The sequence below is a fragment of the Dermacentor andersoni genome, chromosome 3 (genome assembly GCF_023375885.2).
Source record: "Dermacentor andersoni chromosome 3, qqDerAnde1_hic_scaffold, whole genome shotgun sequence".
Taxonomy (NCBI): domain Eukaryota; kingdom Metazoa; phylum Arthropoda; class Arachnida; order Ixodida; family Ixodidae; genus Dermacentor; species Dermacentor andersoni.
The window spans coordinates 15779777-15795779 of record NC_092816.1 but is presented as its reverse complement, the minus strand read 5'-3'; the positions used below and the strand labels follow the sequence as shown (position 1 = coordinate 15795779).

Genomic DNA, 16003 nt, shown 5'->3' with positions numbered 1-16003 from the left:
GCAAGGAACGCGAGGCTCACGTACCTTCTCAGCCTAATCAGTGCGCCTGCGGGGGTTTTTGAACAGTAGCTCATTCTGCGTAGCTCCCTGTTGTCTTCCTCGTCCCACAGCCTTTCAACTTCGATAATACGGGCCGCGCAGACCGGTCAAAAACTTTGTTTTGCTAAGGGCGTGCCGAGACGAGAAGCGGCTAGAAGGTGCATGCACTCGGAGCAACGAGAATAGAACAAAGCCGGGGTCCTTAGTCCTGGGCCGACGTTTTCAAAAGGCGTACGTCAGGGAGACAAGTCCACTTGTCGAATTGTTGGCACCGGGCTTGGTCTCCCCGATTTTGTTCTATTCTCGTTCCAGAGAGGGTTCGCTCATGAGCAGAGAAACGGGTCAAAGGCTTCGACGCTTCGAGGCAAGCAGACAGCGGAAAGCTCGAGTCGCGACAATATATAAGAAAATCAAGATGTATAAAGAGACAGTGAAATGCGACTTATAGAATATTCACAATAAATGAATAAACGTTGATATGAGTTTTTTTAATTCGAAGAGTGGCAGTGCACTGTGGTGGACATGCAATGTTTATTATATTCACTCGCAAATACGGAACTGTTTACATGAGCATTGTTGGAACACAGATTGTAGTCGACGTGTGCATTCTAATGCGTCACATTGGTGTACGGAAACCAATCGCATCGGTGGCTGCCATTGTTCTCCCAGTTGTTGCTGCGCAGATAAGAATAGTATCAACTGTGCTTTCTTTAAATCAAATGGTAAATGCTGAGAAAGCCAAGAGGCATGGTCAGACGATGTAGACTGCCTTCACAATGAGGAGACGACGATGTGACAGAGACAAACTGTTGCGGCTTAGGGTGGCGTTGGGGCAAGGAATCTACCAAGCCCATCGACGGCTACGTCAAGTTGTAAGATTGAAGGAAAGAAGGTTCATTGGCTTAGTTACGCGGCTCCAGTTACGGAAGCCCACTCCACGCAGGAGCAAGTTAAACGTACGAGTCCTCTGTCCCACTGCTCGAAAAGTCTCCGCTTTTAATACCGACGTCTTCCCTAGGCGAGTTAACTATGGAATCTCAAGACTGTCCAGCTGCGAATCACAATCGTTGGATCCGTTTGCGATGCCACGCCCATGCTCGCAACACTCCGCATTAACCTCGCCTCCGAAGCCCGATGGTATGGAATATGCGGTAGGAAGGTAACCTGCGAATCCAAGGTCGCCGTCGTTATTTGATAGCATTGGATGGAGGTTCCTCTTTCATCCTTAGTTCAGGCTGTCAGGTAATGGTGGGGTTGGTGGCCTTTTATGGACCCGTCTAGAGTCGGTGTCCACGCTGCGTTGACCTCTGCATAGGCGCTGATGGATGAGTGGGGGTTTGCCTCGTGGCAAATGTGTAATTATTTGTGAATCCCAGGTCGCCGTCGTTGTTTGGCAGCATTGGATGGGGGCCCCCCTTTCATCCTTAGTTCAGGCTGCCAGGTAATGGGTGGGGTATTGGTACTTTGTGGTGTTGAAACGTAACAAACACCTGCACCGCCAAGAGATTCGACCTGAGGGTGACCAGATATCAGGTTACCCGAAGCGTCGATGCTTGGTCGCGGCCTCAGGGATCGTTCCAGAAGTGATGGCTGATGTCACACAGCAGCTCGAGGGCCCAGCCCTCGCTTCGTTGTCCGCCTCCCTGGGAATACACAGGCACACACACACACACACTCGTTGGCGTGCCCGAGCGACACGCCTACTGGACGCTATGGTTCCCGTATCGCTTTACAATGTTCTACCCCTCTCCCTGTCTCGCTTTTTTCTAGTCGTCATGAGTTCTCAGCAAAACAGAAATAGGTTGCCTATTTCAGTAACACTGATAGCGATTCGTGCAAAACACGTTCCTAAAAAATTTTCTGAACTCGTTGCCCCTCCCCAGCCCGTCTGATGAATACACGTGCGAGACACGCACAAACGCTTTGCTTCTTTGTGTCCGAGCACGACACGCCCCAAAGGGACTGTACTAATTACCACTTTCTAAATCGTGCCGTTAACAACGGCTCCGCTAAAGAACGCGTCTTTCTTCGTATATATATATATATATATATATATATATATCGCGACCACTTATGGAAAGTGAACTGCTGTCCAAGCTCGCCCTACATAATTCTAACAAATAATCTAGACTTGGTGGTGCAAGTGCATCTAAAAAAAAAAATGAAGCCGATTTGCGTAAAAAAATGACATATCGAAAAAAAAAACTTTCCAAACTTCGCGCGCAAGAACCGTCTCCTTAAGCCATACTCGAGACAAACGTTGTCTGAATGCTTCTGTCAAACTTGTGAACACGAGAATACAAAGGGCACTATGTCATTCCCCTCGCTGCAGAGCCCTTATATCTTCCGTACTGTCCTCCTGCCTTTATGGCATTGCCCTCGGAATGCATTGTAGAGTGTGTAAGCGCGACCGAAGGACGTACAATGAAAACAGATACACAGAGACAGCGCTACTTTCAACTATAGATTTTATTTTCGCACGCATCGATAAATATATACCGTGCGAGCGGAAACAAACGGGACAGCAAAAAAGAACATTCAGTGGTGCATGTCGATGAACCGTACACGTGTGCAAGGCATGGTGAAAACATATACTGCAATGGTTACAACGATAAACTTAGGAATTGTATCTCCTTTTCAGATAGCTACACTGATAGCTTGCTCACGCACCTTTCCTCTAATTTCACAACTTCATATACCTCCACAATCTCCCTTGTCATCCTGCTATGAGCCCTATACAAAAGAGAAGTACTTTCAAACATGGGTTTGCAGGAATAATCTCGGCAATGAATATCCAAATGAACCGAGATTACCCTAGCGACGTTATATCGATGCTCTTTTAGTCTCTCATTGATGCATCTGCCGGTTTGACGAACATACATTCTTCCATATGAAAGCAAAATGGCATAGACAACTTTACGAGTTCAGGTTACAAATTGTTAGCGATGTTGAGTAGAACATGCGTGCCTTTTGCTATTCTCGGCATTAACCTGTTTGCATAGCTTCTGTAGACGCTCAGGGGTAGACAATACCACGTCCACCCCCGACTTTGCCGCTATTCTTCTGAGATTATGTGAAATGCTATGAATGTATGGTACCACAACAACTTTGTTTGCTCTAGCAGTGGTACTGCTCCCCTTCGAAGCGTTTTTACACTTCCTGCTCAAGCCATCCACGACAGAGGCGAGCGTACCTATCGGGTAAATAGAATCTGCCAGGTGCTTGGCGCGATCTCTGAAATTGGTTTCCACTTTGTGGTCGCATAACTTCATCAGATAATTATTGAAACACGTTGTTAATACTGCGCGTTTTACGTGTTTTGAATGAGCGAAATTAAATGGTAGGACTGGCATATTGCCTCTCGGCTGATAACTCCAGCAGGTCTTTTGTAGGGAAAATTATAAACCCAAGTCTAAAAACCTTCTGAAATTGCCTAAGGGGACACCATGCGTCAACGACAAAGGGCAAAACACTTCAGCGAACGACGTTACGGTTTTTGAAACCAGTGAATCAAAATTGTCTGATTCGTTATTCAAAATGATTAAAGAATCGTCAACAAATCGGAACACTTTCACGACATCGGTGTTATTTTTCAGAAGTTCATCAAGAACCTGGTCACGGCTAGCTAGATATAAGTCACTTAAGCAGGGAGCAATATATGACCCAATGCATATGCCATCATTTTGTTTGACAACATTGCCCTCCCAAGTCGCGTAAGTCGAGTTAACATAAAAACGAAGAAGTTCTAAAATTCTGTCGCAAGTCAAACCAGAAACGTTTTGAAATCGAACTGCTCCAAACTTGTCAGTGCAGCCAGTTACACATTTCATCACGTCATTCTGCGGGAGAGAAGAGTACAGGTCCTGTACGTCAATAGAAAAAGCGGCAAGGTTCTTTCCTTGCTAGTCTTTAAAAAATTCCACCGCTTGTTCAGACTTAGTTCCCAAAAATGGGTCGTCGATTGGTCAGAGCTTTAAGTTCTTTTGTAAAAACGTCGCTACATGTTTCTGACAGGTTACATTCTCTGACACTATCACTCAGTGTCACTATTTGACACTACCATTCTCTGACACTATCACACTATACACTCTAAGAACAGTTTACACCCTTTGGCGTGCCCCTTCTGCCACACAACGATAATCGTCATCTGCCTTGATGCGTTTCCTTTCTGTAACGCTGCGAGCCCGGAAGTTTCCAGTAACGAACGGCACGCGCGTTATCAGCATAGAACAGTTTACACCCTTTGGTGTGCCCCTTCTGATAACGCGCGTGCCGTTCGTTACTGGAAAGTTCCGGGCTCGCAGCGTTAAAGAAAGGAAACGCATAAGGCAGATGACGATTATTGTTGTGTGGCAGATAGGGCAAGCCAAAGGGTGTAAACTGTTCTTAGAGTGTATCACCATGCGACCATGCGTGCGAAAATAAAATTTATAGCTGAAAGTAGCGCTCGCTCTGTGTACCTGTTTTCTTTCTACGTCTTCGTTCAGTCACGCTTACAGACTTTATCATGCATTCAAACCAACTAGCCCGCCAAGGTGTTTTAACCTCTGAATGCACTGCCTGGTATGCCCACGTCGCGTCGCCTGACCGCCGCGTTCTCTCGTGTCATGCAGGCTACACCTCGAAAAGAACCAAACGAGGAGGAACCCAATTGTCCTTGGCTTTTGTCCTCCTCTGCGCCGAACGTCGCTTTGTTTTTAACCTTGTCTGACGACTCGGACGCGCTCTGAGTCGAAACGTTCCAACCGACAAACGTGCCTTTCTAAATCTTTCTCTGCGCTCCCCATAGGGTTTTCTGGATTGAGATTTCCTCGGCTGCGTTGTCTCCTCTGCCGCAATTTTGAATTTGCAACGCCTCTTTTTCGTGGCCTTTCTGGAGCTCTTTCCGTTGGCGGCTCCTCGGCCTGAATTTCTGTCGGGTAAACCAGAAAGATTTTCTCCTCCGGCTTAACTAGGCCTCCAGAGCTAGCTGTTTCATCCTCTTTCTTTGCACTGAGTTCATCGTAATTCAGCGCCTGCTCCTCTCTCTGAATTTCTGTCGAGAAACCCCGGCTTAACTACGCGTCCCGAGCTAGCTACTCCATTGCCTTTCTTTGCACTGTGTTCCGCGTCGCAACACAGCTGCAGACAGTCTTCCTGAATTTCTGTCGAGAAAATCGGTTCCTTCCGAAATTCCTTTACGGAGAGCTTGTATTTAGCAAGCAAACCCGCCTTCACTGAACTGTACCTGCCTTCCTCTGTTTCTCTTTCTTCTCTTCCGCTCTTTCTTTCCTTTCCATCCTTTCGCGCTCCTTCTGTTCCTTTTTGCAACATATCCTTCCGCAGGCATCACTGAGCTCATCCTAATCGAAGCCCACTTCTCCAATTGCAGCTTATCGTCCAGCGAAACGTAGTCGCTCAAGCACTCACCCAAACTCGAGCTTGCGAAGGTCGTGTCTTCCGGAGCCATGTTCCCAGGTCCGCCGATCCCATATGGTGGAATTGCCTTTGGCTGCTTTTCCTTCCAGATTACTCGAGTCGTCCAGGACTCCACGCCGTTATTGCGACGGCTGTGCCTCCCTGAGCCACGAAGACGAGGTCTGCTGATCCCGGATCCGCAGAAGTCGCTCTTCCGTCCGTAGTTTCCATCGATCTTCGAAGTTCGTGTCTCCCGGAGCCACGTACACGGATCCGTTGGTCCCAGATCGTGAGGACTGCCTTCTTGATCCCACCTCTGCCACCAGTTTGTTGCGGCTTAGGGTGGCGTTCGGGCAAGGAATCCACCAAGCCCACCGACGGCTACGTCAGGTTATCAGAATGAAGGAACAAGGGTTTATTGGCTTAGTTAATCGGCTCCAGTTATAGAAGCCCACGCCAAGCAGGAACAAGTTAAATGTCCGAGTTCACATCAGGGACGGCCCTTTTTCCCCTCCTCGAAAAGTATCCGCATTTAATACGGTCATCTTCCCTAGGGGAGTCGACTAGGGAACCTCAAGACTTTCCAACACGAAATCACAATCGTTGAATTCGTTGCGATGCCACACTCCATACTTGCAACACCCCGCCTTCTAAGCCCGATGGTATGGAATATGCGGTAGGAAGGCAACCTGCGAATCCAAGGTCGCCGTCGTTGTTTGGTAGCATTGGATAAGGGTCCCCCTTTCATCCTTAGTTCAGGCAGTCAGGTAATGGTGGGGTTGGTGGCCTTTTGTGGCGTTGAGACGTAGCAACGCGTGGCTCAGGAACACGAGCATTCGCAAGGTTGGCGCTCCTGAGCGTTCTGGCATCGGCTCGATAGGTTTGGTTCTGGTATCCTGATTTTGAAGGAGAGCGTTATTTTTCTTGTGCATTGGACAGCGTTTGCCAAATGCAGTGGTCTGGTACTACCGTTATAAAGCTTACTTGACACTGCGATATTTCAATTATTACACGATATTAATTGAGTCCCTAAAATATATATGAAACCAGCAAAGATGAAGCCCGCATCATGCTGCTAACTCACCTTACTTATAACTGATTGCAAAATGTGGTGAGCTTAAGTTACCCTAATATGTTTTAACAGCTGGTTGAACTTTGTGCGCTATGCCTTGGCATGTTTTGCTTTTAGACAGAATGGCTCGGCGCCCGTTGTTGCATGGTCAGAAAGACCGCAAACTTACCCGACTCGCTGAGGAAATGTGCGTGCTCGCTTTCAATATCATTTCCATCCTGCCTTTTTCTGCTTACATGAGCTTGTAGGTGTTCCTTGATAGTTTGCAACTCTTGATGCGACCATGTACCCCGTTACAAGAACACACTAGCGTAGAAAGTGTCGATACCATGACAATGACGAACATGCGTGGGTTATTATTGGACGGTAACAATCTGGCTGGCTGATTCATTGCGATCGATTCCTTCAAACCGACAAATTTACCGAAGTGTCGCGAAGCAAACGAGCAAAACGTGCTCTGTTCGTCCTTCTATAGCGTAGCTTCCGTGCTCGAGTGCTCCTCTTCCGTGCTTCCGTGCTCCTGCTATAGCGTAGCTTCCGTGCTCGACAGTCCGCCCGCGGACTGTCGAATTCGGTGGCTCAGTGAGGAATTGTAATAGTGAAAATTTCGAGCGTCAAATGCAAACAAAAAACAACACGAAGTAGCAATAATGACAGACAAATCAAGCTTTTGAAGACTTTTTTTTATTTAGATAAAAGCGCAGGTTCGCCCAAGTCTGGCTTCTTTGTGGCAGTCAACGCTGCCTATATTTTTTTTTTCATGTGGCTGCCGGCGAATGGGTGTTTTCTTTCTCTTCTTTTTTTTTTTTTCGTTAAACGCTGTTCCGAGGAATGTTTGCTCCAGAGCTAGGCGCTTTCAGAAAATTTCATTTTTAATAGTGGCACAGAAAAGTGGCGTGTTTACTTGCTTAGAATTGTAAAAAACTTCTGGCAAATCGCTTGAAGGCTCAAGTTTATGGCGTCTCGCACTGTTACGCCAGATGGTTACCTGCTCGCGATGACTATGTAACGTGGTCTCCAATTCTCTTGCAGCTACATGAACTACGGTGCCATTGGGTTCGTCATAGGACACGAAATAACGCATGGCTTTGATGACAGAGGTGAGCCATGGTTCTTTAAATCTTTACCGATAACAATTTATTGAGTCTCTTTATCGATGTTTCCAGATTTCCCGCTGGCTGAAAAAGTCTGTCTGCGTGGCCTGCAGTCGTTATAGAGGACGCATAAACGAAGTTGTTGGAATGACATTATTTCCATAGCGATGCAACGTAGTTACGCATGCGCGCACGCATGCGGGGTGTGATACTTACCCACACAAGTGATCTGGTTTTACGTGCCATAGCTACGATATGATTATGGGGCACGCCATCGTGGAGGACTACGGATTAATCTCGACCACGTGGGGTTCTTTAACGTGCACCCAATACGCGTTGCAAGGGCGCTTTTGAATTTCGCCCTCATCTAAATGCGGCCACCGCCATTTAGTCCCGCGCCTTCGGGCTTAGCAGCGCAACGCCTTGGTCACTACGCCCCCACGGCGGGTTGCTACTGACGCTCAATGCTCTCGAACCAATAGAAGCACGCGCTGACTGAGAAACGCAATCATTCCCGGCCATTCCTAAAACAGCACAATGGCGAGACATAGATGCCTAGCTAGCCCTCCAGGAGCGTGGAATCTGTCCGCGCTGTGCCTTGTGCGTAGATTTAAAGGGAGAAAAAAAAGAGTGCGAACATTTGCAGTAAAACTAAATTTCCAATCTTTTACCACTAGTGAAAAAAGGAAACAATCAAGATTTCCTGGCACGATTTTCCAGTACTGCAAGTAGGGGGTGTCGAATTTATCTTCAGAGCAACGGCTGCCCCGCAGTAAAGGTAGCATATGGCACATGGGACATTCGGTGACATTAAATACAGGACTGGGATATGGAACTAGGAAAAGCATGGGTTGCTGAATTACCGACGAGGTCGCGAGGTTTTTTTTGCAAATCAGCAGGTGGCATGTTCAGGCTGCTGCAAATACCGCCATCATTTTCCAGCTGCGAACGGAACATCTCAGTTCAAAGATGTTGACACAAAACTTCGCAACGAGGTTTCAGGTGAACGAGTTGGAAAACTTCCTTGTGCGTAGCACACTCTGAATGTTTAGAGAGCTTTGACTAATGCCACTGCACGTACAGCCGCCCAAACCTTTAACAATATCGGTGCCTTTAATTACATCCGCGCGTTGTGCAGTTTGCAGTGAGGCAAACGCGTCGCAGCGAGTGTAACAGCATAGCAGACGACACTGTGACTAGCGTGTGCGATAAACGCCTGTGAGTATTTTCGCGTGTCACCGCTCGCGCTATGTTAAAGAATTGGGCGCCTGCACTCGCATCGGGTGACACGTAGTGACTTCTCGCTTACATATATATATATATATATATATATATATATATGTTCTGTTTGCTCCAATAGAAAACAGCTCGTTCCATGATTTGAGCTTCTTCAGCATCAGAGAAAGAACCATTATTGTTAATTTTATATCTACGGAATATATCATATGTGCAGCTTTTAGCACGTTTCCAGTCTTTTTTTTTTTTCTTTTCTTCCGGAAACGTTCATCCTATTTTTCTCAAGTAACGACAAAAATATCGTCGTCGCTCTTCAGCCACTTAAGTTTTACTGAAATCTCACATCTTCATCCCGGTGCAGGGCGCCAGTTCGACAAGGACGGCAACAACGTGAACTGGTGGGAGCACGAGACGGATCAGCGGTTCCGCGAGAGGGCGCAGTGCATCATCGACCAGTACGGAAATTACACCGTCGCCAAGGGCACCATGAAGGTAGGGGAATAGCTTTGCGCTAAATCTTCTCTTGCTTATTCAGCTTGCACTGTAGTTTATGAGCGATTTGTTGGACCGTGTCCCTTGTAGATGGGCGGAAGGGCACGTCGCCTTATCATGGCAGTCTGCAACCTTAGTGCCTCTTGGGAACGCTGTTATGTGAGACTGTATGGCGTTCGCCAGCACGTCGCATACCGCTTAGCTGAATCGTTCGCTGCGTTTTTTTCCAGGTGAATGGCGTCAACACGCAGGGCGAGAACATTGCGGACAACGGAGGCATCAAGGAGGCATTTATGGTGAGCCGTTTGCCGATGTGCGTCTCGTTCATTACACTATAGATAACGAAACTTAGATTGTGTTTGGCGATAGGCGTCGTAGATAGGAAGACGAAGGAGAGAAGTGACATGCACATGCTCTTTCACACGTCATCGAAGCGGAAGATCAATTCAGCACAAAAATTTCACCTCGATACAGCGCCTGTAGTGTTGAGCACATGGATTAACAGTGCCCAGCTTCTTGCTGCGTTCTTGCATTTAGAGCGCCTTTGAACTGGTCCCGAGCCACGCTGGAATTTGACTCACGCCCTGCTGGCAATCGCTTACATTCACGTATACGTTCGGCCTTCTTTTTTTCGTGCGCTGCTAACACAGCACGTCTGCGCCATTTGATGCTCAAAGCTAAAGAATTCTTCGTTTTGACACAATTAAGAGGTGCTTTAGTCCTTAGTGTATAAGCAACCGACGATTATAGTTACACAAAGATAATATCCACATGATATCTTCTCAATTAGCTGATGTCGAGCCCACATATTCTCGTTCGCAAGACCTCGACGCCAACAAAGAACTTGTTAATCTGTTTATGAATTGCGTTTCTTCCTGAAAAGCGGTGTAGCCTACGAACTGACCTGCGAACACGGGCCCTGACTAACTACGGAATGGTGACTGTGACCGTGCCTTGGAGGCGACTCGTTTATAGGCCAGTGTATTAAATTGCCTTGTCTTGCGAGTGATCGTCCGGAATGACTAGCAAAAACGCAGCAAAAGGATTAACGAAACGCAAAGCACGATTGAACGAACTAATTCAGCATGTTACTTATACGTATGCTGGTATGAATTCACTAGAAAATGAAGACATACGTGCCCTGAGGAGCTCGTGTATTGCCGAAAAGAAAAAAAAATAATATCCTACACAGTAATCGGTACCTCCGAGCAGCTACAGTGTACTCGGTCGGTAATATTCTGCAAAAAAAAATTGAAAAATTAACTTGGTGTTCCTGATTGGTTTAGCTTGACAAAGGAAACCCTTGGCGGTCAGTATATATGGCAACGACATTAATTACTTTCTGTAAGGTTACTTATGTATAACGTTATTCAGTAAGGAAAAGAAACACTGCGAGATGCGTTTACGAGCGGCCGAAGTGTACTTGCGACAGCTGAGATCCGGACACACCTCCTCTTATAAATGCACTTGTACTGAGGCAAACGCCCTTTACGAATTTACAATGGGCAGACTGATGATTCACTGATATTCCCCCTGGCAACTGGTTCAGCTTTGATATTCGACACGTGAGGATTCTTCGAGCACACGTGGAGAAATTTGCCTTGTCGCTGTGGCGCATTGAATGCCAGTGATCGCAACACCAGGCTCTAGTCCTGGGCGAAGCATCAGCAAAGCGGTGGGTCTTAATGATATGCAGCATTGCAGTCCATCTGCGTGGCACGCTAGCACTACTCTGTAGATTTAACGCTACTGCCGTGATATAGTCATTGAAATACATAGCTCGCAAATAAACACTCACAAGTTGAAACACTATCGAGCGCAAGGTTACCAAATATTACGTTATCCTGAAAGAAAACCTTTCTTAAAGGGGCCTTGCAACACTTTCTGTCGTTGTCGTGTAAATTATTTCAAATGAAAGAACACAATCTTCGAAATGGGTTGCAGTAAAAAGTATTTCATTGCATTAAGTAAAAGCGGAGTTGTGGTATTCAAAAATCGCCTTTCCTATTGTTGCGACGCCTGGTTCTGCAACCTCGACCGGCGTTACTATTGGGTAGCGTGGCGTTGTCGGCGGTCTGCAGGCGTCCGGTAGACCATGCCGATCAGGCAGGGGCGAGACGGTTTCTAGTGCGAAACTTGCACTGTTTATTCAATGGTTGATGAAGGATAAGAAGAAGAGAATGAATGGAGTGAAAAGTACATTGCGGGGCCCCTTAAATAGGCCCGTTAAAATCGTAGGTGGGATCTTGCTCACGTCGACGTCACGTGACGTGCTGAGCCCCCTCGTTGCTTTTAAGCTGCTCCCACTTTTCTGGGTGATGTTTTCCCGAACTTGCCCCGCTGGCGCATGCAACCCGCGGGTCTGGTTGGTGACGGGGCTGCTGATCCATTCTCTCAGGGGACGTTTTCACGAGCGTGCCTCCGCTGGCGGCAACCCGGGGGTCCTGTCTGGTTCGCGGAAAGCGTTCTACACTAGAGTTGGACAGTTCGCGGAAAGTTCTCTCCTTGGTCGCACACACACAAAAGGGCCTGTCCACTGCGGGGCGCCTGCCAGACCGGCAACCCCGCGAGACAACCATAGCAAATTAGGATTCCATCCTCCGTTTTGGCTAGGCATGGTCTTTGAGCATCCTTTTTGCCCGGGGTGTTACACGCCAACCGTAACAATATCCGCTCCGCAGTGCTGCTGCTCTTTCTTCAACGGCTCGAACTGCGGACGCTACGGCGGCCGCGACACTCCGCTCATCAAACGGCGCGCAGCTTCAATTTGGCTTTACACGCTAAACGCGCTAAACTAAACTAAGAGGCTACCACATAAAAAGGCTTGCCGAAGCTGCTCTTCTTACGGTAACGGGTTAAAATTAATTAAATTATGGTGTTTTACGTGACAAAACCGCGATCTTATGAGGCACGCCGTAGTGGGGTACCCCGGATTAATTTTGACCACCTGGGGTTCGTTATTGTGCACCTGAATTGAAGTACACGGGTGTTATTGCATTTCGCCCCCATCAAAATGCGGCCACCGTGGCCGGGATTCGATCCCCCGACCACGTGCTTAATAGGAAGCGTATTTAATAGGAAGCCAGTATTTCCTATCTAAATACATGTAAAAGGCGAATTCGTTTTGCTCGGCAACCACTGCACCAAATCTGACGGCGTTTACTGCATTTAACAGAAAAAAAAAACTTAGTGTCTGTTGGTTTCGAATTCTTGATTTAGGTCGTAAATGTTTTATGAAAAATTGCAAAAATCGCAAATTTTCAGAAAACGACGCTATCAAGTTTAAAACTCTGTAACCCAGCACTGAAAAATGACATCACAATTCTGTGAATTGCACCTAACAGTACATCTAACGCGGAACAAAACTTATATATTTCACATGAATCTAAAAATATTTAGTAATATGAAAACACAGCTTTTGCAGAACCCTTATACACAACGTAATGAATTCTAGTAAGATATAGACTGACACATCAAATTTGTCCGCTTTAAATGATCTGATGGATGCCGTTTACAGAACCGCGATATCTGTTCTTGATGCAGATGTATTAACTTTTAAACTCTGCTTCGCCTTTTTTCGATGTTTCGAATTTATGAAACATTTTTTTTTTTACAAAGTTCAGGCCCTAAACCGAAATGCCGCTTGCAACAGTCACTAGAATTTACCTTTATATCTCATATGCAACAAGTTTAATTAAACTTGGTCCTGGGGTTACCTCAGAAAAGCGTTTTTGCGTTTTACATGTATTTGAATAGGCCACGTCGGAGCTGGGCCCGAGATATAGCTTCCTCTTAACAGCGCAATACCAAATCCACTAAGCAACCACGGTGGGTCGCGGTAACCGGTGCAGGGCATTTTTACCACTCGCCGCGACGCCACGTCACCCTCGCTGTCGCTGTCGAAAGCCTGCGTCATCGGCGCGTTCCTTGTCCGCGCAAGTTCTCGCCTGCGTTCTAACTGCGCCTCGGTAAGGCCAAATAAAAACGTGTCAAGCGTAGCACCGCGCTCTCTTGCCGCATAAGCCGCAAACACCGACGGCTTTCCTTCGGCCTCATCTCGTGCACCGTTGATGTGCGGTCCCAGTGGCCTTGTAGGTGTCGCACATCGGCGGTGCACGAGGTAACGCTAGGTGACGCCGGCGTTGTGAGACGCCTGGCGAGGCGCTGTCGAGGCGTGCTGCGTCGCGCCAACGTGTCGCTCCCGTTCCATTGTTAGAACACCGTCTAAGGGGCTTGAACGCTATACGCGAAACCACGCTGTTGCTTTCAATGCTTTGGCCTTCGGAGGGCGCTACCAAATTTTAAAGCTAATAATCCTTCTTTTACAGCGACAGCTATATAGCTCTACCTCCCAATGGGTCTGCCGTGTCCGCATGCGCCACTGGGTTCCTTGCAGCACCAGCAGATGGCGCTCGCTTCCGCGCATCCGCGGCGGCGCCTGCCGTGCGGGGGAAAGAAAAGAAACGAGCCAGAGAACCAGCCTTCGCGCATAGCGTTCGCCGCAAGCGTTTCCCAGTAGGGATTACGGTTGCGTACGCTGCACTTGCCGGGAAGCGGCAACTGTAGCACACGAAATAGGTAGTGACGTAACTACACTTTCGTATGCAAAAGAAGAACCTGCCTAGCAACTGATATGTGTTGTGGCAGTCCACTCCTGAAGAGCAGCGTGCATACGAGGCGCGTCGAAAGCCTGGTTAAGTAAATTTCTCTTCTGTCCGGTCCGCTTTTTGTAGGCGCACGAAGTAGCGGCGCAAGCCAAGTCGCAGCCCGTTGAATCGTCTTAGGCTAACAATTAGGTAAAGTGCATGTGAATGTCGCCATGGGAATAATTTCAAGCTACGTCGCAATGGGTAATCGTTCTAGTTGTCGTTTACGGCTTCGCTGTCCAACCACCTTCACAGTGTGGATTGGAGACCACTTTTTATTTTCTTTTAGGAAGATCTTGTCCATATAATGTTGCTACCATAACCCATACTTTCACCTCGGCATTTGCTCCAAGAAACTTTCCCGGTACTTAAGTAGAATCCGCTGAGTCGCTTGAAATGATTTGGGGCCTTGCAATCACTCTGCCTTTCTCATTTGCGTTGCATTTATTCTCGATTAACATCCTTGCTTGATATGCTGGCAAGCACGGTTTCCTACCGCGTAGCGCTTTCGCTGCTGCCAACTGCGAACAAATTTAGTCGATGTGTAGCGCTTGTCACGCCAGAATCTTATCTCCGTCTGCGTTGTTTCGCGCTAACGTTCTTGCATTCAGCCTAACACAACACAGTCCATACGATATCGTTGAACTAAGCAATTTAGGTAGAGCAAGAAAGGAGAAACGGCCTTTTCTTTCGCCCGCTATACATATTCGTGCTAAGCAAGTTTGCTTTTTTTTTTCTGTGAAAAGAGGCAAGCTGCCGATGGCAAAGGCAGAAGAAGTGAAATCATTTCGCGAGGAGAACGCCGCAGCTGGCGCGCCGCCGCGGATGCCCCGCGTTGGAGCGGGCATCATTCCATTTTGCGCAGAGCCATGATGCGGATCGATTCCCACATTGCAGAGCCGTGTGTAAGAAATGAAAAGAAAGAAAATGTACATTGTATTTTTCGACCAAAGAAACGGATTGGCAAAGTTATTGTTTCAGCGTGGAAATTTACTTTTGATGTTCTTTTCGATAACAAACAGCGCTCCCTTTCTTACGCATTAGTAAGAAAACGTGAAAACGATAAGTATTTTTAAAATCTCAGAGAACTTTTTTTCGGGGGGGAGGGGGAACAAAGCTTTTTACTTATTCAAGCACGAGATTAACAATGACTGCCTTCCAAAGATTGCTTGTGAGAGCGCGTGCGCATGTGCGTGCGTGCATGCGTGCTTGTAAGATGCGATAAGTTCTTCGCTTTGTTGAAAAAAACGACGTAAGTTGTAGCGTAGTACGAGAAGCTCGAATATTTTGCGAAAGAGGGGCACGCACGAAGAAGCTTCGCATTAGTTTTACCGACCTCTACTCGTGGCGTTCACTTCAAGTCAAGCACTTCGCGAGTTGCCTGGCTGATGGTATTTTTAGAATTGTGTAATTCTCCACTAGTATACACCTTACGCACAGAGCTTGATGTCATATGCGAACAAAACAGATAATACACAATATATTGATAATAATCCTGCCAATGGTGTCTTTCGTCTTAAGTGGCACGATTGCGTGTCCCGGCGTCAATATATGGTACCTTACGGGCGATTTCGTGGGACAGCATGCTGGACTATAAGCGACCACGCTTCCTACGCAGGCCTACCAGCGCTGGGTGAAGGAGAACGGTCCGGAGGCGGGTCTTCCGGGCTTGCGCTACACGCCGCGTCAACTCTTCTGGATCAGCGCTGCAAACGTGAGTGCGCCAGCTGCAAGAACTGGAGGGCTATGCTAGCTCGTACTTTCAAACATTATCTTAGGATAATGACATATATATATATATATATAATTTTTTTCAGTTTAAATATACCATGGTTAACCATGAAATACTAATTCTGACCACGGTCCAGGTGTTGGATCTTTTATTTTGTGTAGAAGAGTTATGCTATGTGTTTTCTGTTTTGAAAGTCATGTCCTTGTCCCTACATCACACGTCGTGTATGATGCGTGGGTGAAGCGATGACAGGACTCTTCTTAAGTCATAGTAATATGTCTACTGTGAGTGTTTG

General features: G+C 47.1%; 1 protein-coding gene across 3 annotated transcripts in view; it reads left to right on the top strand.

Moving 5' to 3' along the window:
• Nep2 (M13 family metallopeptidase neprilysin 2) overlaps positions 1-16003 on the top strand; it is a 122994-nt gene that overhangs the window by 96590 nt on the left and 10401 nt on the right. For all 3 annotated transcript variants that reach the window (XM_055065582.2, XM_055065580.2, XM_055065581.2), the window contains 4 exons: positions 7541-7608; positions 9200-9330; positions 9561-9626; positions 15595-15690. In XM_055065582.2, the coding sequence (XP_054921557.1) occupies positions 7541-7608; positions 9200-9330; positions 9561-9626; positions 15595-15690 (361 nt within the window). The remainder of the gene's footprint in view (positions 1-7540; positions 7609-9199; positions 9331-9560; positions 9627-15594; positions 15691-16003) is intronic.